This window comes from Pteropus alecto, unplaced genomic scaffold, assembly GCF_000325575.1.
Source record: "Pteropus alecto unplaced genomic scaffold, ASM32557v1 scaffold48, whole genome shotgun sequence".
In the NCBI taxonomy this organism is placed as follows: Eukaryota; Metazoa; Chordata; class Mammalia; order Chiroptera; family Pteropodidae; genus Pteropus; species Pteropus alecto.
The window spans coordinates 1497835-1519522 of NW_006442110.1; the positions used below are offsets into that span (position 1 = coordinate 1497835).

General features: G+C 53.3%; 2 protein-coding genes across 2 annotated transcripts in view; one reads left to right on the forward strand and one right to left on the reverse strand.

Moving 5' to 3' along the window:
* GBX1 (gastrulation brain homeobox 1) lies at positions 1-15748 on the forward strand (the record flags this gene model as incomplete). The annotated part of the gene is made up of 3 exons (XM_006920668.2): positions 1-403; positions 1509-1511; positions 15087-15748. Coding segments are annotated over 3 exons (957 nt in total), but the record flags the coding sequence as incomplete, so codon positions are not given.
* Positions 15749-17902: 2154 nt separating this feature from the next.
* AGAP3 (ArfGAP with GTPase domain, ankyrin repeat and PH domain 3) overlaps positions 17903-21688 on the reverse strand; it is a 50202-nt gene continuing 46416 nt past the window's right edge. Inside the window, exons 13-18 of the mRNA XM_025039010.1 lie at positions 21508-21645; positions 19730-19884; positions 19559-19649; positions 19244-19466; positions 18246-18501; positions 17903-18109 (exon numbers count right to left, since the gene is read on the reverse strand). Coding sequence (XP_024894778.1) covers positions 17903-18109; positions 18246-18501; positions 19244-19466; positions 19559-19649; positions 19730-19884; positions 21508-21645 — 1070 coding nt within the window. The remainder of the gene's footprint in view (positions 18110-18245; positions 18502-19243; positions 19467-19558; positions 19650-19729; positions 19885-21507; positions 21646-21688) is intronic.

Consider the following 21688-nt stretch of genomic DNA (forward strand, 5'->3'; position numbering starts at 1 on the left):
TACACCGGCTACCCGATGTTCATGCCCTACCGGCCGCTCGTGCTGCCGCAGGCGCTGGCCCCTGCGCCGCTGCCCGCGGGCCTCCCACCCCTCGCCCCGCTGGCCTCCTTTGCCGGCCGCCTTACCAACACCTTCTGCGCGGGGCTGGGCCAGGCCGTGCCCTCGATGGTGGCGCTGACCACCGCACTGCCCAGCTTCGCGGAGCCTCCCGACGCCTTCTACGGGCCCCCGGAGCTTGCTGCTTCCGCCGCCGCCACTGCCGCCCGAAACAACCCGGAGCCGGGCGGCCGACGCCCGGAGGGCGGGCTGGAAGCCGACGAGCTGCTGCCCGCCCGGGAGAAAGTGGCGGAGCCCCCACCGCCGCCGCCTGCGCACTTCTCAGAGACTTTCCCAAGTCTGCCGGGTAAGTGCTGGGGCCGACCCGGGCGCCGGGCGGGAGGCTCGGTCCCTGGAAGTCCCAGACAGCAGCCTTCGGGCTCAGAACCTCGGCACCTGCCCAGAGTCCCGGAATCCCAGACCCCCGGATGGCAGGTTCTGCGGAACCACCTCCGATTCCGTTCCAAACACGGCGCCTCGAGCTCCCAGAACCGCGCCCTGCTCCGTCTCCAGAGCTCTCCAAGCCTCACCGAAGACTTCCTCGCACTCCCTTCCAAATTAGTGCCTCCCCTCCCAGCAGGCCAGCCCTCAAGGCCCGGCCCTCCCCCGTCTCTTTCCAGAACCCCTTCATTTTTCTCATCTTCCGGGAATAGAGAAGCTGCAAGTGTGGGATTCCTGGGGACAGCAGCGGGACCTCAGGGTGAGGGTACATTGGGGCAACTGTCAGTTCAGTAAGTGAGGGCACCTTCTGGCTTCTGAGAAGGTTGTCCTGACCCCAAATGGGCCCTGTTAAGGCAGGGGGCGAAGGGGGGGTCTTAAAACGGTGGTGACCATGTTGGTGGCCTGTCTTCGTCTTAGTAATAGAGGTCACTTCTGAATTGGCAGATTTAGAGCTAAGCCTTAAAGAACCGAGTAGCGAGTAGCGGCCTAAGGAAACCTTAGCTGGCAGGGGGCCTATGACCTGCTGGTCGCAGGCTGACTGGGAGGCCAAGAGAGGGGCTCAAGCCTGGGCTGGTTTGGGTGTGGCCCAAAGGCCTGCAGTCAAGAATTCAGCTAAGATTCTGGAACCAGTGAGATTCAGCTGAGAGCTAAGGCAGGACCCCTGGATCCTCCATGGGAGGGTGCCCTCTGGGTAGAGGCAGGGTACATTAAACCGAACCCTGCTTAGAAGCAATCTACTCAGAGCCCTCCTGGCTTCCTTTTTTATTGGTCCTTAACTCCTGGAAGCCAGAAAAGCTTTTCCCTATCCAGGGGCAGATCCAGGTATGCTGACATCCGAAGCTTACACAATTTAGTGGGCCTTATTTAAGAAAAAGAGGGCCCGCATGCAAGTGTAGGATTCCTAAAGCTTAAACTTTTTTAACATTGGGATGGATCTTTTTCTGCTTAATTGTTCGTTGCATCCAGCTTAGCAGGTGGAAGTGACCCCAAGAGACCTGGGGGCTGACTCTAGTGGAAACAAGCAGGAGAGTCAATAGTCTTTTTGTCCTTTGCCAGGAGAAGGCAATTCCTGACGATAGGTTTCTGGGCCTTTCCTTGAAATTGACCAAAGGGCTAATCACTCTTCCAGACCCCAAGGACTCTCACAGAGCCTGTCTTCCTCTCCTATTCCTCTTTAGTTTCATGCATTTTGGCTTTGGGTATTCAGCTATTGGTTTATTTTTTGTTTTTTGGTATGTATATATATATGTTTTTTGTACCTGGTTAGACCAGGAAGATCCAGCGACCGGAGTCTGAGCAGCATCTCCTCAGAGGATCAAAAGGAAATGATAGGGCAGCACCTGGAAGGTGGGAGGAAGTATCCACAAGATGAAAGGGCCCAGGGAGGGGAGGGGAGGGGCGAGCAGCTGGCAGGATGATTGGAAGAAGAAAGGATCAGAAGGATTTTTGGAATAGGATAGTCCTAAGGCAGAAAAGGGCATAAACTAGGCCATCAGAGGGATGGCTTCGGCGGTCATAGGGGCTGGAAGAACCAGGCACACCTGAGGAAGAGGTGAGCTGAGTGGGAGGACAGAGGAAGATACCCCAGCGGAGGGGGACTGACGGGGGAATATGCCCAAACCACGGAAAAACGAGCACCTCGTCCTGTTCCTTCGGGTTCCCCCGTTCTCATTTTAACCCATTGGTAAAATGGGGGCTCTTTTCTGAAGCAGATAGAATATTGGCTGTAAGACCAGACATTGAGAGAGAAAGGAATAAGCAGAGGAAAAGAACAGGAGAGAAATACTGAAGAAAGAAAAATAAAGGAAAAGATCAACAAATGAGCTGTGCACCCAGATCATCCAGAGAGAGACTGAGAAAGGAGAGAGCTGTCTATTGGAAGAGAAACGTACCAGGGATTTTTAGCCTAAGTGAAATGAAAAGGGAACAGTATCTCTGGATCAGACGTGTGTGTGTGTGTGTGTGTGTGTGTGTGTGTGTGTGTGTGGAGTTCCGTCTTGAGAGAGCTAAATAAATATACTAGTAGGGAATGGAAAAGTTTCAACACTAGGAGTGATTTTTTAAAAGGTTTTTCAGTACTGGGAGTGATGGGAATTTATATATGTAGCATGATGAAGGAAAGGTCATCTGAGGAAATTCTTGGAAGCAAAAAAAAAAAAGAATACTTGGAGTAAAGACAAGGAATTTCTTTGCTAAGAATGATGGGAAGGAGACCTTACAGAGGAAGAACTTTGAGAGGTGCCGGAGTGGAGGTAATCATTCGTACTGGGGAAGGGTGCACATCAAGAGTTTATAGTGGGGCTTCTGGTGCAGACCAGTAAAGAGAGATTTCAGAAGAAACATTCCAAGGGAATAAGGAATGGGAGATCTTATCTGCGACTGCTCCTTATCGCTCTCGATACAAACTCTCCCAACTGTTCCTCACCATGCCATTCACGTCCACCTTCCCAGGCCTGATTTCCCCACCCCACCCCCAAAGTAGTTAAAAGAAATGGAAATGCCCAAAATGTTGGGCATAAGATCAGTTTGGAGAGTGATGGCTTGTGGCCTATGCTGAAAATGGTGGGAAAATGAGTACTCCATTTTGAAAATCGTATTAGAATATTTGGCGTGAAATCAGAGAGTTCTTTGCTCAGATAATGGGATCGAAACCTCAGCGTTAGAAGAAAGAATGCTATCTTTAAAATGACAGGAGGCACTGCTGTCCTGGTATGAATGGGTGACATCGGTCTGAGATTGTTTACACTTGCTTAGTGTCTTACAGCTACTAGCCCCTTTTAATGAAATTATAGTGAAGACAGGCCAATTTGGAGAATGACGAGTGAAGTTCTTTTTCTTGGGAATTATAAGGACTATTTTTTAAAAAGTTAAGACAGATGCCACCCTACTAGAACTGATGAAGAAGGAAACAGAACTTTATTATGATTCGATTGCAGGGCTAGAAGCTGTGTGAGTAGGCACAAAGAACTACTATGTACAGAAATAACGGGGTAGAGAAGGTATCGAGAGTGGGAGATTGAGAATCATTCTAGGTTTGGAGTGGAGGGGCAGTAAGTATAATTGGGGAAGGTATCTCAGCAGGAGCGATAAAAGACTTTTGAATTAGAGAAGATTTAAAAGTATGAACCAACAGAAGAGTCCAGAGTAGTGCTGTCCAGCAAGCCATTTATGTAATTAAAATTTTTTAATAGCCACATTGAAAAGTAAAAAGAAACAGGTGAAATTAAATATTTTCTTTAACCCGACATGTCCAAAATATCCTTTCAGCAGTAATCGATATAAAAATGTTTCATGAAATGTTTCACATCCTCTTGTCATACCAAGGCTTTGAAATTCAGTGTGCATTTTACACCTCCGGCACCACTCGGTTCAGACTAGCCATCGTCGAGGTGTTCAGCAGCCTAATGTGGCCAGCGGTGACCACGTGCAACATGACGGATCTCGAGGGTTGTAAGAACAGAGTCAGGCGAAAGTGCTGGGGAAGGGAGCTTTGAAGGGAGCTTTGACAGTGAAATCCTCAGTGTTAGGAATAATGGAGAGAGGAGAGCAGTGAGCCCTGAACGTCAGGGAAAAAGAGAATTCTGCTTCTGGTGGGATGTGCAGAGACGATCGCGTGTGTGAAGGTGTGCGTGAGCTCTGAGAGCGATCGAAGCTCACTCGAAGATGTGGTGCAAATACACATCACACAGACGGAGGGAGAAGAGGGTGCTGTGTGCTGGGGAATGATGAAAAGCGCTGTCTGTCTGGAGAAATGCAGGAGAAAACTTTGAATGGGGAGGTGTCTTGAGCAGTGACTCATTCAGGGAGGAAAGGGTTGGTCGCCTGAAAACAAATGTTTAAGAAGCGAGGGATGATAGACAGCTCCGTATGTAATTGCTGAGTGATAAAAATGTAGTGAAGGGTTGGTATGGAAGACAATGCCAGGTGAGTATGGTGCAGAAATGAAAGCATTTGTAGTTGAGACGGTACAAAGAAGAGGATACGATGGGACGGACCGGAGAGAAGGCGACGTAGTGAACATCATTTTAAAAACCGGAAGAAGATTTGCCAATTTCTGAACAGAGAGTGGCGATGATCATGAAAATCATGCCAGAGGACCAGGGCAACGTCCTAGGAGCGGATTTGCGTACTGATTGCTATAAGCTAAGCGTCAGATTGTAGCTAGAGACCATTTTAGATGACCGTCGGTGAATTTCCAAATAGGTATCTATCAAGACTGTCACATATATTTACTTACGAGAGAAAAACAGGAAATGATTATGTGATGTGGAATCAGAGGTTTCTGTTGTCGGAAACAGGAGATTTTTCTGGGAAGTGATGGAGATCCAGAGTTTATTTTTCTAAAAATTTTGAGGGAGAGCATACAGTGACAGCGATCGCGCCACTGACTTTTATGAAAGATAAATATTGCATTAACTTAACGTGAGTGAAGCAGCATTTATTTAGGAGTCACGATACCTGGGTTCGGGTCTCAACTTTAGGGTTCAAGTCACTCATTAGCTGTGCAACTGTGGCAAGTCAGTTATTTCAATTCAGGGAACTTTTACTGTGTGTCTCTCATGGGCTTAGTATGTTCAAAACACTACGGGAGATTCAAAGTCTTGTCACTTCTCCAGGTTTCAGTTTCCTCATTGGCAACATAAAAGTTTCGGTTCAGATGATTTTTAACGTTCTTTTCAATTCCGTTGAATAAAAGCTTATTTTTATAGCCTCTGTGATTAAAGTAGGGTTTTTGATACGGACTCCTCACACCTCTGGCGAGGGGGTCTGTTAATTTTGGGTGGAGGGAAACTACATCTTTATTAACTACTCACTAAAATTTGCCACTTCCTATAATTATAAATGTAGGCGCCGAATCTGCTGTGGTTCCTGATTACCTGAGATTTTGTCACTAGAAATCACAGATATTTTCGTATAAATTTCCAGTCTCTAGAGGCATAAAGCATCTTTTTGTTTAATGAATTAATGAAGAAACATAATTATATCACACATTCATTTTTAATATGTGATACCTATATTTTTATAGAATTGGCTTCAAATGTAATCCTATGTGTTTTAAGTTAAACACCTAAGAGCATTATTCTGAGAAGGAGTTTATAGGCTTTTCAGATTGCCAAGGAGTTCATGGCATCAAAAAGGTTAAAGACCCGTGGTTGAGAGAGAGAGAGAGAGAGAGAGAGAGAGAGAGAGATCTCAGAAATGACAAGAGGAAAATGTATTAGGAGGATTGGACTGGAATTCTGAGATGCCTTTTACCGTCGTGCAGGTAACACCGGGGGAGGGATGGAAGAGAGTCTCTGCGGTGGCATGTGTAAATGTGCAGATATGTATTCTAAATGATTAGGATTGTGCTAGAATCGTGGGGGTGAACGGTCTACACCGGGAATAATGGGAGAGAGGCAGACACTGGAATAGTGGGGGGAAATGTTTAATTGGAAAGAAGGAAGAACACAATATGAGCAGCACTTTGCCCCGAGAGTGAAGTTACAGGGGGAAGCGACAGGCAAGAGCTTTGCCTTGGAAGCGCTGGGGAAGGGGGCATCTTTGCGGTGAAACTGGGAATTAAGAAATAGGAATGAGAATTAAGAAATAGGAATGCAGTAGATGTACAAAAAGGGAGACGCTGGAGTAGGGATGATAAGAAGGAGAGTTTGGGGAGAGCGCGGTTATCGAGAGCAGGGGTCCCAACCGGTACCGGTCCTTGGCCCGTCAGGAACCGGGCCGCACAGCAGGAGGCGGCGGAGCAAGCCAGCCAGTCCCTGGTGCCGAAGAGGTTGGGGACCGCTGGTCCAGCGGGAATGGGGAGGTGCCCCCTGCTGGGGTCGGGGAGAAGGAAGCCTGGATGGGAACCCTTGGAAAGGGCAGAGCGCTCCGTGAAGCTGGTGGTGCCACCTGCAGCGGCCGGGGTGGGGACGAAAGAGGCCTGGATGGAGAGGCCTGGCTGTGATGGAGAGGCTGGGCTGTCTCGGTGGGCATGTGGTCACGCTGGAAGGGAGTCATCAGCTTCGAGTAATGTGCAAGCAGTCCCGACGTGCTAACTGGGAGAAAGGGAGGGAGAGAGGGAGAAGAAATGCTGGACTTTGGTGCGACGGAAGAGCCACCTGCTCGGGTTGAATTAAGTCATAGTCGGCAGAGCCCGCACCGTCCTGCAGGTGGACACGAAGCAGTGTCTTCGCTCCCTTCTCAGAATGGAAGAAATGGAGAGGAGGCCCTGCCCTGGGAGCAGAGGGAGAAGCGACAGGTGTAGGAGGGCGGTGGCGGAGGGGAGGGGAGGAAGCGCCCTGTGCTGGAACGGGCGGTTCTGTGCATTACGCAAGAGGCTAGAAGCCCGCAGCCGAGTGGCCTTGGCCGAGCCACCTGTGTCTCAGCTGCCTCCTCAGGAAAATCAGGGGCTTGAGTCAGGTGATCCGCAAGGTTGCGTCCAGCTCGACAATTCTGTTTTTATCTATAAGAGTACCTTTATTAATGAATTGTTCTTTTTTTAAAAAAGGGGCTTGCCGAGCACAGGGATTGGGGGAAATTCTGTACTTTTCAGTGCCGAGGTGTTGTGGTAGCAGACGAGGAAGAGGCAGGCTGGGATATGCACATGTTGAGGTGAAATCAGGGCTGGGCTTTAGGATAGAAGAGGCTTTGTCATCGGGGATTGGGGGGCTGTTACCTGAGCTATGGCTGCGTGCAGCCCTCATTAAATGACAAACACTTGATAAAGGCGGACGTAGATCTTGCCCGGGACAAGAAGGTTGGGGATCACTTGTGGCGGACTTCACCTGGGGAAGAAGCAAGCAGTGCCTGTCAGGGGGTGAGGCAAACGAAGTCGCATTATGGAACCAGTTCCTGGCCCTCTGTGTGATTTCTCCAACCGATACGATATTTGTGACAGGGCGACATTAGAATTCAGTGTCTGTCTTCCTTCGGTGCTTACAGAGAGCTGGGGCACAGCACAGGGGAACGAGCACGGGCTTCGGGTACGGATCGTGGCGCCCCCTTTCCTTTGTGACCTACAGAGAAATCCTCACCTCCCAGTCTCGGTTTCCTCACCAGGAGAATAAGGGCAGCGACACGTACAGAGTCAAGGGTCAAACAAGGAGGTATTTGGCCAGCGCCCTAAAATAACAGGTGTGCAAGAAATGATCGGTATTGTCCTTGTTCTGCATGTGGATGGGGAGCTTTCCTGGGAATTAAGTTGGGAAAGACATCTTCCCTAGGAATTGTGTGGGATTAGTGACACTCTCTGTACTGATAAGGACAGATATTTCTGGGAGTAATAGAAATAGCACTGTATTCTGAGAACTGTTCGTATGGGGAATGGCAGGAGAGAGCATCGTATGACTCTAATAAGGGTAGATTTCAGGTTTTGTCTCTGGCTCTCTCGCCCTCCGTTCAGTCACCCTGTCTCCCATTTGGCATCCTCCGTCGATCCCAAGGCTGCCTGAAGCCCTTCTGCCGTGTCCCTCATGGGGCCTGTTCTTCCTTTCTGTCCACTAAAAAAAAATACCTCTCCTTTCTTCTTCATCAAAATTCCTGCTCCCTCTTACTGATCTCAACTTGTTGAAAGCAAAGCCATTGGGTTAAAATAATTCACACTCACATGGGTTAAGGAGATTTTTAAAAGTCCGAATGAATTTCAAACCGATGGAATTTTAAGTGGCGTTATGAATATAATTTCAGGTAACGTGGGAAAAATATTTTGGACGGGAGGCTGTGGGAGCGAGGTGGAGAGGCTTCCTTTCCCTGGAGGCCTGCGGTCACTGGCGCTCCCAGTTACAGACTGTACGTAGCCAGAACTCTGTGACTTGCTAGCGACCGTAGCTCATCTCTTACTTTAAGCTAAAATGGGAATTGTCCATTCACACGACTGTGAGGTGCAGGAGCGCAAACGGTGTTGTTAGGTCTTTTTATCTTGCTGTCAGCCTGGCTCCTCATTCTCTCCTTAAGAGAGGCTGGAGGAGGCGGGGGGCCACCAGCATACGCAGCTCTAAAATTGTATAACCCCAGGTGGGGACCCCAGTGGGTTCTAGCACGTTTGAAATCCTAGGATGGCTGACTAACTAGCTTGAGTCAGGTCCCCTGAAAGAAAGACAGGATGTCAAGGTTGGTCAGATCCAGGCCCCATGCTTACCTGGTCATGAAGGTGGGCTCGCCAGGCCCACTGCACTGGGTAGAGATGAGAAGCAGTGCCCAAAGGGACGGGTGCTGGGCAGGCAAAAACCATCCCCCAATAGGCATCTAACTCAACCAGAAAGAATGAAAAGAACCCACCTTTCACTCCCTCTCAGTGTTAGGGAGGAAAACCTCCCAGGGGGGAGGCCAGGGAGCTCTGCCAGGAGGAAGGTGGAGAGAAGGAGGCAGTGGGAGTTTGCCGTTCCTCCACGAAGCCGAGTCCTGCACAGGGCAGAGCTGTACCTGGGCGATGAGAGAGACGGTTGCGAACTCAAAGCTGGAGAAGATTGGGATTTTTGAAACAAAGCTGTTTCCGTAGTTTGGCAACATTATTTTTTAAACGTGAAAACACATTTCTAAATAAAGAGTGTTGACTGGCGAAAGTACATCGTATGAACCAATAATGACGGGAGAAAAGTACAAGAAAGATCTGATGGGGATTTTGTTTTGAGAAATAAGGAGAGAAATAGCCTATCAAAGGACAAAGGTGAAATTTGGTAAACGAGGCCTCTCCTACGGCCGTTTAAAAAATCTCGGAGAACGTTAAGGGAAGATGTCGATACTTAGGCTAGAGCTCTGTGGTGATAAGTGATGAGGTCTAAACTAAAACTGGATTTGATAGGAAGGTTATTTATCCGATGAGGCATCTGGGGAGAGGACTCGTACTTCTGGTGGGAGGGGAAGAGAAGACGTTTTATTGGGAAGGGTAAAGGAGCGTTGACTGGAGATTTAAGAGCCCGAGGTTCTGGACATGGCTCTGTCCCTAGCTGTGTGACTTAGGAAAATCATTTACCCTGTCTGAAACATGGCGGTTTTCTGCGCCATGACCCAGGCCCACCATCCCTGGTGACCACAGCTGTGGGTCCCCCTTCCAGATGGCAGGAGCCTGGTGCCGTTGATTCTTTCCACTGGACAGTTACCGGCCATGGCTTTTCTGGCCCTTGATTCCTGCTTCCACCTGTGAATAAGGTTATCAACCTCCCGTTACTGCTGCTGACAGGTCTGCTCCGCGTGACTTTTGTGCCTAGCTACAGGTCGTCCAGGGTGCTCTTGGCAGTGGCAATGTAGTGTGCCGTGAGGGGAGCTCCGGGCACGGAGTGGCGGGGACATTGTCCTAACTCATCAGGAAGGTGGCAGTGAGGGAGGGAAGGGTCTCAGGGCGATCCAGAGTAGAGAATGCTGAAGTCATGAGAAGAGGAGAGAGAGAGAGAGAAAATGTATTTTCCTCATTGTATCGAAAATTGTAGGAAGGCGTAATAGCATAATTGGGGGCATGAAATGAATGAGGATCAGTTAAAAACAAATTGAAAGCGAGTCAGTTGCTGTAAATGATAGGACAAAGCGCTGTCTTTGAAAAGAACAGTAATAATTCCGTACTGGGCATGATGCTGAGGTAAGGAGTTAGGAATGAGGGGGGCGGCCAGGGTTTCTTCCCACGTTTTGACGCACTCCCCACCCCCACTTCTGTATTCAGGAAGCCGAGTAGTCGCCCTGATCGGGGGATCGGGGAGATTCGGTCCTGACAGCGACCGGGGTCTGTGAGGGTCGTCGTTTCTGAAGCAGAGGGAAGAGAAGTCGGAACTGAGTGTAATGGGGGGCGGGGGGGACTTGTCTGCAGTGGGTCGTAAAGACTGTTGACTTTATGTGAGCTGGAGCAGAGCAGGGACAAGGAGCAGCATAGGCTCTGTGACTCCCGTGGCTGGCATCCGAAACGGTTCTCCACTCCGTGGGCGGTTTTCTGCGCCATGACCCAGGCCCACTGTCCCTGGTGACCCATAGCTGTGGGTCCCCCTTCCAGCCTGGTGCCGTTGATTCTTTCCACTGGACAATTACCGGCCATGGCTTTTCTGGCCCTTGATTCCTTCTCCAGCCTGAGCACCCATTATGAGGATGGGGATCTCTGTGTCTCCAGAGGGCTCCATGCGGGCGAGTCCCCGGGGCCTGAGCACTGCTCTGGGAGGGGGTCGATGCTCCAGCGTGGACTTCGCAAGGAATTGTGGTTCAAGGAATTGTGGTTCAGACTTTGTGATTTCTGGTTCTCGGGATAACAGCGTCCACTGGGAGAATTCACAGTGAATGTTCCCTAGTGACCAACCTGCCCCACGAGTATTCCCGCTGGACAGACACCAAACCTTTTTCACAGACTCTAGACTTACCTGTATAGGGAACAGGTTGAAAACTCAATATACTCTTCTATTTCCAGTAATAACGTCTTCGTACACAAAGGACAGACCTTTCTATTCGGCTTACCTGCTTAGCACGGTCAAATAATTTCTAATTTAAAATTTTCCTTTTGCTGAAATGATTCTCTTCAGAATCATTTCCCATGTAAAATTTTCAACGAAGTCTCGTTTTGTCGATCAAGTTATTTTGTTGTTGTCTTTCATATCAACCACTTAGAGCATCTGCAGTTAGAAATTTACTTTTATGGACTTTATATCTATTAAATCCAATTATTCTAAATCCAATTTTGCAAAGAGAAATTTTATCAAAAAGGTTGCTTCTGTCCATTTTTAGTCAATGATACATTTTTCTGGGTAGGTGCAATTTAAAATTTTTGTTCGATCATATTTACCGTTAATATCCATTATAAATCAGGTAAAAGAAGATAGTTTGCGTTGATATTTTTAGCTAATTCATGAGAAAGTCGTTTCAGGATCGCCCCTCTGTAAAGGTTCGGGCTGCTGTATCGCTCATCTGATCCTGACTCTGCTTCCGTCACTTTGGGTGGAGCAGGGAGTAAATGGCAGGGCCAAAATGTTTTATTTTACTCCAATCACATCACTGTTTGGGTTTAAAGGGGGGGGGGCACTTTTTAAAAAAAACTTTTTGGTCTTTTTCCCCCTGATTTTTTGTTCTCTCTCTCCCTTCTCTACACTTTTTAGCCCTTTCGGTTTCTCTGACTCATCATCCAACTCCGCCACGTGTCTACCTACTTCGGTCTCGCGTGGCTCCTCTGCCTGCTTCCCCCTCCTCTCCCCTCCCCAGTCTCACTCACCGTCCCAGACTCTCCCGTGGCTGTTTTTTTCCCCCCTCTGGGGTGCTTTCTATGCCCCACCCTCATCTCCTTCCACGAGTTGCTTATCAGAGTCCCCGATGTCACCATCATAAAGGCTCGGGGAGAAACCCGTGCCCCTGCCAGCTCGGCATCCCACTGGGATCGAGTCACCAAGAGGGGTTGTGAACCTGTGCTTCTTGTTTGGCTTCAAAAGCAGCGCTGAGGGCGGCCGGCCTAAGCGAGCGTGATTTTATGGAATCTGTCTGAAGACAGAGGATGGATGAGGTGCTCTCAGGAGAGCCCTGCCAGATCAAGGGACCTGGGAACCTCATTTCAGTCATCATCAGTTTAGATTTATTAGACACCTCTTGGGTCCTCGGAGCTGTGCTAAATGATTTCATCCTTCAAGCCCTAAAATCTAGCTTCTGCCTTTTTAGCAGCTGTTTAAAATACTATAATATTGGGCTGGGTTTTTACAAGATTTTGTCGTTTTTACTGTTATTATTTATCACAAACCATGTTTTAAAAATTAAAAGTGAGAAGATTTAGCAGTATTGGAGAGTGTCCATTTCTTTTAGTATAAAGTCCTATAGATTTCCACTAATGAGCTCCTCTCCAGCTACTGGGGGATCAGAAGGCAGACTGGAAAGTGGGTTGGATAATGTTCATGGAGAGAATGTCTTACGGGAATGTCTTATGGAGCTGGGATGGGGTGGGGGTCTGGGGGAATATCTGAGGAGAGGCTTAGAAAAGGAAGGACAGAGATGGAGAGAGAGAGCAAGCTCGGGAATAGTTTCTTTCATTTAGTCAGCAAATGTTTACTGAGCGCTTTTTCTGTGCAGGTAATTTTTTAGATGCCGAAGATACAGCAGTCAAAAAAAAAAACTATATTAAAAATCCCTACCTTTGTGGAGTTTATATTCTAATAGAGAAAGCCAATAAAATAAATGACTAAAGTTGGTGACACATACTATAGGAACAAATAAAGCAGAGGCAGGACTATTGGGAGTTTTAATTTTAAAAGAGTGATAAGGGAAAGACCTAAGGACATAGGGCGTGAGCCAGTGCAATTCTCTAGGCGAAGAGCATGGAGTATTCCAGAGAGAGGGGCCCGGAGGAGGCGGGAGCAAGAAGCAGGGAAAGCAGCTTGGAGAATGTCGACGAGCCGGGGAGAGACGCCGGTGACCTGGACTAGTCCGATGCAGAGGGAGTAGTGGGGAGAAGTCAGAGTCTGGGTACATTTTAAAGGCAGCGGCACTGCCGGGACTTGCTGGTGGATGGGGCGGGGGTCAGGAGAGCGAAGGTTTGGTTTAAACGACAGGCAGGACGGAATAACCGTGGACATGAGTACGGGTGGGAAGGGCTGGCTTGGGGAAAAGGTCACGCGCTGAGCTGGGGACATGTCGCGGAAAATAGTGTGGGGACGAGCCCTTCACGAAATGGAGAAAACCGAGGATGTGAATCTTGCGGGAAAGAAGATGGATCTGGCTGGGGGTGAGAGGGGAGAAAGCGTGGGGTGACGAGCTGGGGATCGTGAGGAGCACGTCACCAAACACAGCACCCGAAGCTGGGGCGGTCTGTAAGGAGAGCATGCCGGCTCCTTGCTCGCGAAAAGCAGGGAGCCAGGGCAGCGTCAGAGGCCGGAGGAGCCTGGACCGCGGCTTTCGAGAAGGCCGGATAAAGAATGAAGCGGGGGCAGAAGCGCCTTCGAGGTGTGGAGAAGCTGGCCGAGGCGGGCCATCTGGATGTGGGCCGAGAATCCCGGCCTCTGGAGGAGAAGGTGTAGATGGCATCGGTGAGGGGAAGGGGGCAACTCTGGAGTGGGGAACGGCGTTGACGGTTACCGGGCTGGTCCTGGAGGCCCTGAGAAGTTCTTGCTGGCCGGCAAGGGCTTCGCGAAGAATGGCGGCCCAGCTCCGGGTGCAGAAAGGCGTTCTGGCCGCACGGACGTGGCGCCTTTTCTCGTAGAGTGTTTCAGCGTCCCCGAGTTATCGAGGTATCGTACTTGGGCGTAGTCTGAGCCTCTGGGCGTGGGACACCTGGTGGGCAGAGGTCCGCTCCCACATCTGTGAAGTCCTACCCCCTTTCACAGTGGGCTCCATCGGTAAGGAGCTGGCCATTCAGGGCGCGGATTATCCATCTTCTCTTTCCCGGTTGGTTGGTTTTCTTTTGACTTTTTGTTGTTTCGCTGCTAGTTGGTCCTTTGGGCAGAAAATAAGGGATTTTGTAAAACTCAAACACTGAAAACATTTGTAATGCATAATTTGCAGTCCAGGCAAATACATCAGCGGATAAGAACAAAACCAACGGTCGAATTAAACTTTAGAATTATGTATGGGTTAGAATATTTATATGGCTGTGATTACAAATAATCAGTACCCTACTAAATGAGTCAAATTTTCTTTCTTTCCATCTATATTTTCCCTTGTGGCCTTTCTATTTCTCATATTCCCTCCATGTTCCTCAAGATTCTGAACTTGAGCGGAAAGCAGCTGTTCGTGCTGCTCAGCAGCCTTGACTCGCAGAGGCAAGGTGGGAAAGCAGTGGCATCATTTTCAACTAGAAGGCGCGACAGGGCTTCGTGGGGCTTTGAAAGTGGGGGAAAAGTCTGGCCGCTGATGAGGCGGCACGTGGCTGGCTGGGCTGCTTAAGGAGAGTCGGGAAGGGGGTGCAGTCAGGAAACATCCTGACTCTCGGATCCTTGGACAACGTTTCTTGGGCCAGATTTTGGGGGTTGGGGTGAGGATGGGGACTCGGATGACCCTAAAGTTTCCATCTGGAAGTGAGATTCTAAGATTCTGAATCTAAGGAAGAGAGGAGGAGGGAGATGCGAGAGGCCAACACCCAGCTCTTCCCACCGGGCTGGAGGAGGGTCCCCAGGGAAATGACAAAGGCCGACATCTCCCTCCGTCTCCCTCTGTCCCGCAGAAGTAGATGCTCCTACGTTGCTCGCTCCTGCCTGCAGAAACCGAAAGGGTCCTAAGCCAGGTCCCACGCCGCTTCGTTCTGGGACCTGAGGCCGTGTGGCCTGGGCTTGGAGAAAGCTGGGAAGGTCGTGGGTGGGCAGAGTGAGGTGAGGGTGGTGGCAGCGTTGAGGGGACACAGTTCTGGGACCTGTCTTCCTTTGATAGACGCTTACTGCCTGCCTCACTTTGCCATAGTGAAATCTGTGCTGGTTAATACTTTTCTTCCTATTTCTTTGTCTTCCCTGAACCCCTTCCCCACCCCTCACCTGGATGTGCCATCCCTGTCCCCCCTCCCGTCCCCCCTCACCCCCTCCACGTGCGTACTTCTTCCTGCCATCCTCTGGCCATGGTTCCATGCGCCTCCTCCAACCCGTCTGCCTTTCCCTGCTTCTCCCTCCCTGTCGGTCTGTCTTCGCTGCCCACAGAGGGGAAGGTGTACAGCTCAGATGAGGAGAAGCTGGAGGCAGCCGCAAGAGACCCTGCAGGCAGCGAACAGGAGGAGGAGGGCTCGGGCGGTGACAGCGAGGACGATGGTTTCCTGGACAGTTCTGGAGGGGGCCCGGGGGTTCTCCTGGGACCCAAACCGAAGCTAAAGGGAAGCCTGGGGACTGGAGCTGAGGAGGCGGCCCCACTGGCAGCGGGAGTCACAGCTCCTGGGGGCAAAAGCAGACGGCGCCGCACAGCGTTTACCAGCGAGCAGCTTCTGGAATTGGAGAAAGAGTTTCACTGCAAGAAATACCTGAGCTTGACAGAGCGCTCGCAGATCGCTCACGCCCTCAAGCTCAGCGAGGTGCAGGTCAAGATCTGGTTTCAGAATCGAAGGGCCAAGTGGAAGCGCATCAAAGCTGGCAACGTGAGCAGCCGATCTGGAGAGCCCGTAAGGAACCCCAAGATTGTCGTGCCCATACCTGTGCACGTCAACAGGTTTGCTGTTCGGAGCCAGCACCAGCAAATGGAACAGGGGGCCCGGCCCTGAAGGGCTCCCGAGGACTCGGGGAGACAAAGCATCCGCTCCTGAGCCTGCTGAGACGGGGCTCAGGTTCCGTGGACCAGAGGGGCAACCACTGTGATCCTGCCCTGGGGTGCGGGCGCTTGGCCCCGAGGCGAAGGGGACGTGGGTTGTCCGTGCCCCGGGGCTGCTGGGCCTGAGGTGGACTCCCGGGGAGGGTGGGTTCTGGACCGCCTAGGGCCTGACGGGTTCTTGGACTCACTCCTTACGAGTGGGAGGAATCCTGGGCGAGGCCCAGCCAAGCTGATCACAGCTCCTTATTTATTTTGTGTAAAGTTTGTACATACGGATCTGTCTGCCTCTGTCTGTCTGTCTGCACCCTGATGGGGGCGTGGGAAGGCCATTTCCTCGCTCCTCAGCCAGTTTGGTTCCATTTTACTGCCCCAGATTGGGTATCATCTTGCCCGTCTATAGGACAAGGACATGCAAAGAAATGGAACTGTCACTAGCCTCCTTAGAAACGTCCACGCACACCATCCTCTCCCGTGTAAACTACCTGCACGTCTGTCCTCCTCCTCCCTGGGGACCGGCCCGTGCACCTCCAGACATGACCCTGTCACCGCGCTTCCTTACCCACTAACGGGCCAGCGTCCTCTGGGAGAGTCACAGGCTTCAGGACAGAGGGTCACTCCCTTTTGTATCGTGAGGGGAAACAAAGTCCTTGGCCTTGTCTAGATGGCGTCTGCCCAACTACCTAACTAGGCAGAGCTTATCAGTCCCATTAGTGACTCGGGCAAGCTGGGGGCTCCCCCTCGACCCCTGGGACTGCATTTCTCTAGGTAGGGGACACAGCAGCTTAGTCCATCTCCGCCACTCTCTGGTCCCCCGGACACGAGGGCCTGCGGTGGATGACCCACATCCAGTTCTGTCTCTCGTGGCATTAATTATGGTCTCTTTCTTCCCATCACAGCATTTACAAAGCTCGGCTACCAAATCCTCTTCTGTTATAGAGCGAGATTGGTTGAGAAGCCCACTGCAAGGTGGATGAGGCAGGAAAGAATCCTTGATGGTTCTGGAAGGGTATGTACTGTGGGGGGAGCCACAGAGATAGGAATGTGAGGCTTTGGGTTGGAATCCTATGAGCAAATTAAGGACCAGCGTGAGTGGGCGAAGTTAGGGACCCTCACTCAGCAAGGTCTCATCCTTTAAGAACAGGTGGTGTCCCCGGGTCTTCTTTCTAGAATAAGTAAGCGACAGAGGGAAAAGTGGGGGTGCTGGGTTCTGCCACAGCTTGGCAAGTCGTGGGGACTCTCCTGCCATCGGTGACCGGCCTCCTCCCCGTCCCTCGAGAGCAGAGCCCAGGCGTGAGTCCCGAGCGGAGGACCGCCCTAGCGAGCGCTCCCCCCGCAGCGGCCTCAGGACTCCGCTGGCCCAGCCTGGCCGCCGTGAGCGTCCCCCTGTGCACCTGGCCATGTGGGCTGCTTCCCGGGCTCTCAGGAGGGGACGATGCTGACGCCCTCCCCTTGGGTGAGCTCTGGCCAGGGCCAGGCATGGCGGGAGGTTACTGGACAGAACTCTGATGAAAGCAAGGAGACTAGCTGGAAAGGTCTGGGGGGTGGAGGGGCATGAGTGGGGAAGCAGCTTCCAGAGCTCGGGATCTTCCCGTCGGGGTTCACTGCCAGTGCTGCTGAGACTGGACTACACCCCTGGCAAGAGAAGGCGAAAAGCGCAGGGGTCTGGGGGAGACACCGGGGCCTCAGACTCAGAGGGGAGGGAATCCTAGTGCAAAGCAGAGATGGAGAAGGCGGAAACCAGGCCGCACACAGTCTGGTTTATTGGCTCATCATACACGCACACCAGTATGTACACAAACATAAATATTCCGATGTACACATTTACACGGGACTCGCAGATGGCCCTCTGGCCTCACCAGCAGCCCCCACCCTGGGCCCTCGCGGGCTCCACTTCAGGGTAAAGGTTTGCAGGGGGCTGGCACTAGAGGGCAGGAGTCCAGAGGAGGGAGAGGTCCTGCTCCCCTCTCCTCGTAGGCACCTCCAAAGGGTCCTGTCCCTTCTCAACGGCACCACAGGACAGGAGGCGCAACACCACGCGCTCTGCTGCGGCCCAGGTCCCAGACGCCGCCTCTGATCGGCTCCGCCACTGAGCTCTGCTCCTCTCTGACCTCCTCTCTTTGCTTTCTGCCTGTCCCGGCTTCTCAGTCCATCTGCCCCAGTGCCTTTAGGGAGGAGGGTCCCCAGGCTACGGAGTCCGGCCGGCCCCTCCGCCTCGGCCTCACAGGAGGCTAGGGCTTCGGTGCAGCTCAGCAGAGGCGGTGCTGCCGTTGGCGGGCTCTCTGCTGGGGGTGGGTGCTAAACCACAGCCCTCCCCAGGGCAGCCGTGCTGGATCAAGATGTCTGCGCACTCCTGGCTGCCGGCCCGGCGAGCATAGGCCAGGGGAGTCAGGCCCCGGGCGTCCCGGCTCCTCACGTCCACCCCGTACTGCAGAAGAAAGCACATTTTCACAATGGGCATGACACGGCCGGAAAGGCGGGTTCTTGGGGAGAAAAAGGAGAGGTGGCTTTCGAAGGGCGTCGGGGCAGGTCAGGACTCAGCGAGGCGGGAGCCCGCGACTCACCCAGATGAGCAGCTGTGTGAAGACCACGTTGGCCATGGCGCTGGAGAGGTGCAGGGCCGTCCGCCCGTCCCCATCCCCGTAGGTCTCGTTCACCTCCTCCTTGGACCCGTGCGCCAGGAGCATCACCAGCAGCCGCAGGTCGTCCTCCACCACGGCCCGCAGCAGCTGCTGCCCCAGCGGCACGTCCGAGCTGGGCAGCGGCGCCAGGAAGAGCTTCTGCTCGTACTTGGCCCGTATCCAGCGCTCCTTCTCCTCCCTGCAACCACAGGGCCATCAGGGCATGAGCCAAGGGTCAGGGAGGGTGGTCAGGAAGTGACAAACACCCCAAAGGGGAACGAGGAAGAAGCAGAGTCAGGGCAAAGAGAAGCCTAAGAAACCGCGGGTGAGCCAAGGGAGGGTCAGGGATGGTGGTCAGGAAGCGACATAAACACCCCAAAGGGGAACGAGGAAGAAACAGAGTCAGGGCAAAGAGAAGCCTAAGAAACCGCGGGCGCACAGAGGGGCAGTGGGCGAAGCGAAGGGTGTGCAAACGGCCAGAGGGACGGTGCCGGGAGCCCCTGGGGCAGTGGGGACGTGGGGGCGGAGGGCAGGCCGGTTCCACGCAGGGCTCCAGGGGCAGCTTATCTGGCCCTGCTGGACAAAGCGGCCGGGAGCCTGCACCGGGGCCCACGGCTACCTATCTGCCAGCCATTCTCCCCATCACAGAGCTCGAGCTCGGGCCTTCGCACCACCGGGCAGATAGGGCCCTGCGCATGCGCCTCCTCGGGGCCCCCTGACCCCGCTGATAAGGACTGAGAAAGGGCCTGTTGTTGTGAGGCGCCTGAGTGACAGGCAGAGGGGGAGGGGAACCCCAAGAGGCCAACTGCCAAGCAGAGCGACGGCCGGTTTTAACCCTTCCAGCGCTGTGGCAGCCGCTCGGCACCGTCCCCAGCCTTCCCCACGCCGGAGCACTGATGTCCCCTCCCTGCCTGGCCAGCCTCGAGGTCCCATGCATTCACCTGCAGGCATCCGGGCCTGGCTTCGCGTAGCCGTCCAGGGCCCCCTCCCAGACACTGTTGGCCAGGGCATTGCCCATCGCTGTCATGACAGCCAGCAGCTCAGGCGGCCAGTCATCGAGGTCAAGGGAACGGACCCGGGACAGGTGAGCCCCCAGATGGCGGTGGGTCCCCGAACATTCGATGCACATGAGGGCGCCCAGGTTCAGGCTGGCCCAGTCTGGATCTAGGCGAGGAGAAGAAGCACGATGAAGCCTCTTGTTGGGCTTTCTCCGTCACCCCCAACCCCGGCCCCGCCAACCCGGCCCTGGCACTTACTGGGGGCGTCACAGTCGATGCAGAAGCTGTTGCCACGAACGGTGCGGACGGCCTGCACGGCCAGCGCTGTATTTTGGTTCCCCAGTCGAGTCTGCCATGGTGGGAGAGACGGGGCAGCCGGTCAACACGAGGCCGCCTCGGGTCCCACCCCGCTCGGGCCTCCATGCCCACCTTGTCCTTGGCACTGCGGCAGCCCTGCAGGCTGGCGAGGATCTGGGCCTGCACGCTCTGTACCCACAGCTCCCGCTCCTCCGCCGTCGAAGCCTCGAAGTGCCACGTCTGCCCGGTGAGGGACACCACCACAAATTCAAACGACTCCTCTGCCTCTGTGAGGGACGGGAGTGTTCACCACCAGCACAGGGGGCGCCTCGTGGGAGTGCGCACCCAGAGACGCGCGCGCCACTGCCACGACTCCGCTCACCCCCCGCTGTCCTGACACTCAGCCTCTCCTAACCACCTGTGGAGCCCGGGTGGAAAAGATGGGGGTGCGAGGTTCTGGCGCCGCTGGCACTGCCAGGGATGCGTCTGGGGATCAGGGAGGGGCGCTTCCTGGAGAAAGAAGAGCTGAGTTTCTGGAGGATGCGATGGGGTGCTCGGAGGCAGTGCTGGAAGGGTGTGGGGGAAGGCGGGCGCGGGCACCATCCGTACATGTCAGCTGCAGCCGCCTCATTTTGCAGCTCATTAAACCCAATATTCCTGACGGCGTCAGCGCGGGGCTCCTGGGAGCCGCGCCCCTCCCCCACCACCCTGGCACAGACAGGCAGGAAGGGCAAGTGGATGGGGAAAGGAAAGGTTTTCTCCCCGAACTAGGATGTGTCAGCAGACAGGCACCTGAGGACATCTGCCGTGACGAGCAATGTGGGCTGGACTGTGACCCCAAGCAATGTGGCCAAGCTGTGCTCCCCCAGGCCCCCAGCAGACAGCCACATGAATCTCATTCCCAATGGTCACCGCCCCACAGGTGAACGGTTCCTAACGAGCAGTGTGCACGTGTCGTGGGGGCTGGAGTGACAGCTCAGGTACCTGTGGGAGGCCCAAGGGGGAGCCAGAGGCAAAGGCCCGGGCAGCACGCTGCGCCCAAGGCAGCCTCTCGCCTCTATGGCGCTGACAGCCCCTCTCTGAGGGCGCCCTAACGGATCTGCCTTCCTGGAAGAAGAAAGCTGGCCCCTTCCTTTCCCCAGGCTCCACCATTCCACCTCGCCTTGCCTTCAACTCAGCCCTCAAAGTACATCGTCTCTTTGACTTGGGGCTCAGTTCCCTGGGACAGGTGGACCCCAAGCCAAGAACACTAAGCATCACCGTATCACAGGTTGGCTGGAAAAGGCGGCTCTTTCCCACAGAGGTAGCCTCTGCCCACCTGTCCACACCCCTAACCCTGACAATCAGAGCAGACACGAGAAACTAGGCATCAATAAATCACTTATTTGGGAGCAGAGACTCCAACCACTGAACAGAGGGACATTCTGAAGAAACTTCCGAGATAACTTCCAAGATAACCAGACAAGCATCGCTACGATGGATGAAGGATTATGCACCAGGGCCTATCGAAAACGAGGAGCTGGAATCCCGCAGCCTGCGGACGACGAAGAGGACTCGGCCCGTCGGCGCACATGTATTAAGCACCTAGTATGTGCCCGGCACTTGTTAAACTCCATGGGTGATACAAGAGAACAGAAAACAGGTGTCGCCTTCCCCCGAGTCTCGGGAGAGCCTTTACCCTCTGCAATAAAAGCGGCTCGCGTTTTAACAGGAAGGGTTTAAGTCAGGCAGGAGGAAGCTTTCCTAAGATACTCGGTCCGGATCGCATAACGAAGTTGTGGAACTACTTTTACTGGGAATTATTAGAAAGTGCTTAATCTAGTACAGAAAGAAAGTGTTACTTCTGGGGCACTAATCCCAAGTCCCACTGCCCACCTCCTGGGCCCCAGCTTCCCTCTGGTCCCCCTAACCTTCGGCAGCACTGCTGGGGCCATCTGGTCGGGGGGTCCCGGTGCTCTTTTTCCTCCGGTGCTTCTTCCGGTTGGAGTGGGGAGATGGGGGAGGCTCCAGCTTGGGGCTGGAACTGAGCACCTCAGCCGGGCCACTGGCTGGGGAGGGGAGAGTTGGAGAAGTGTGGGCGGGAGGGAGGGT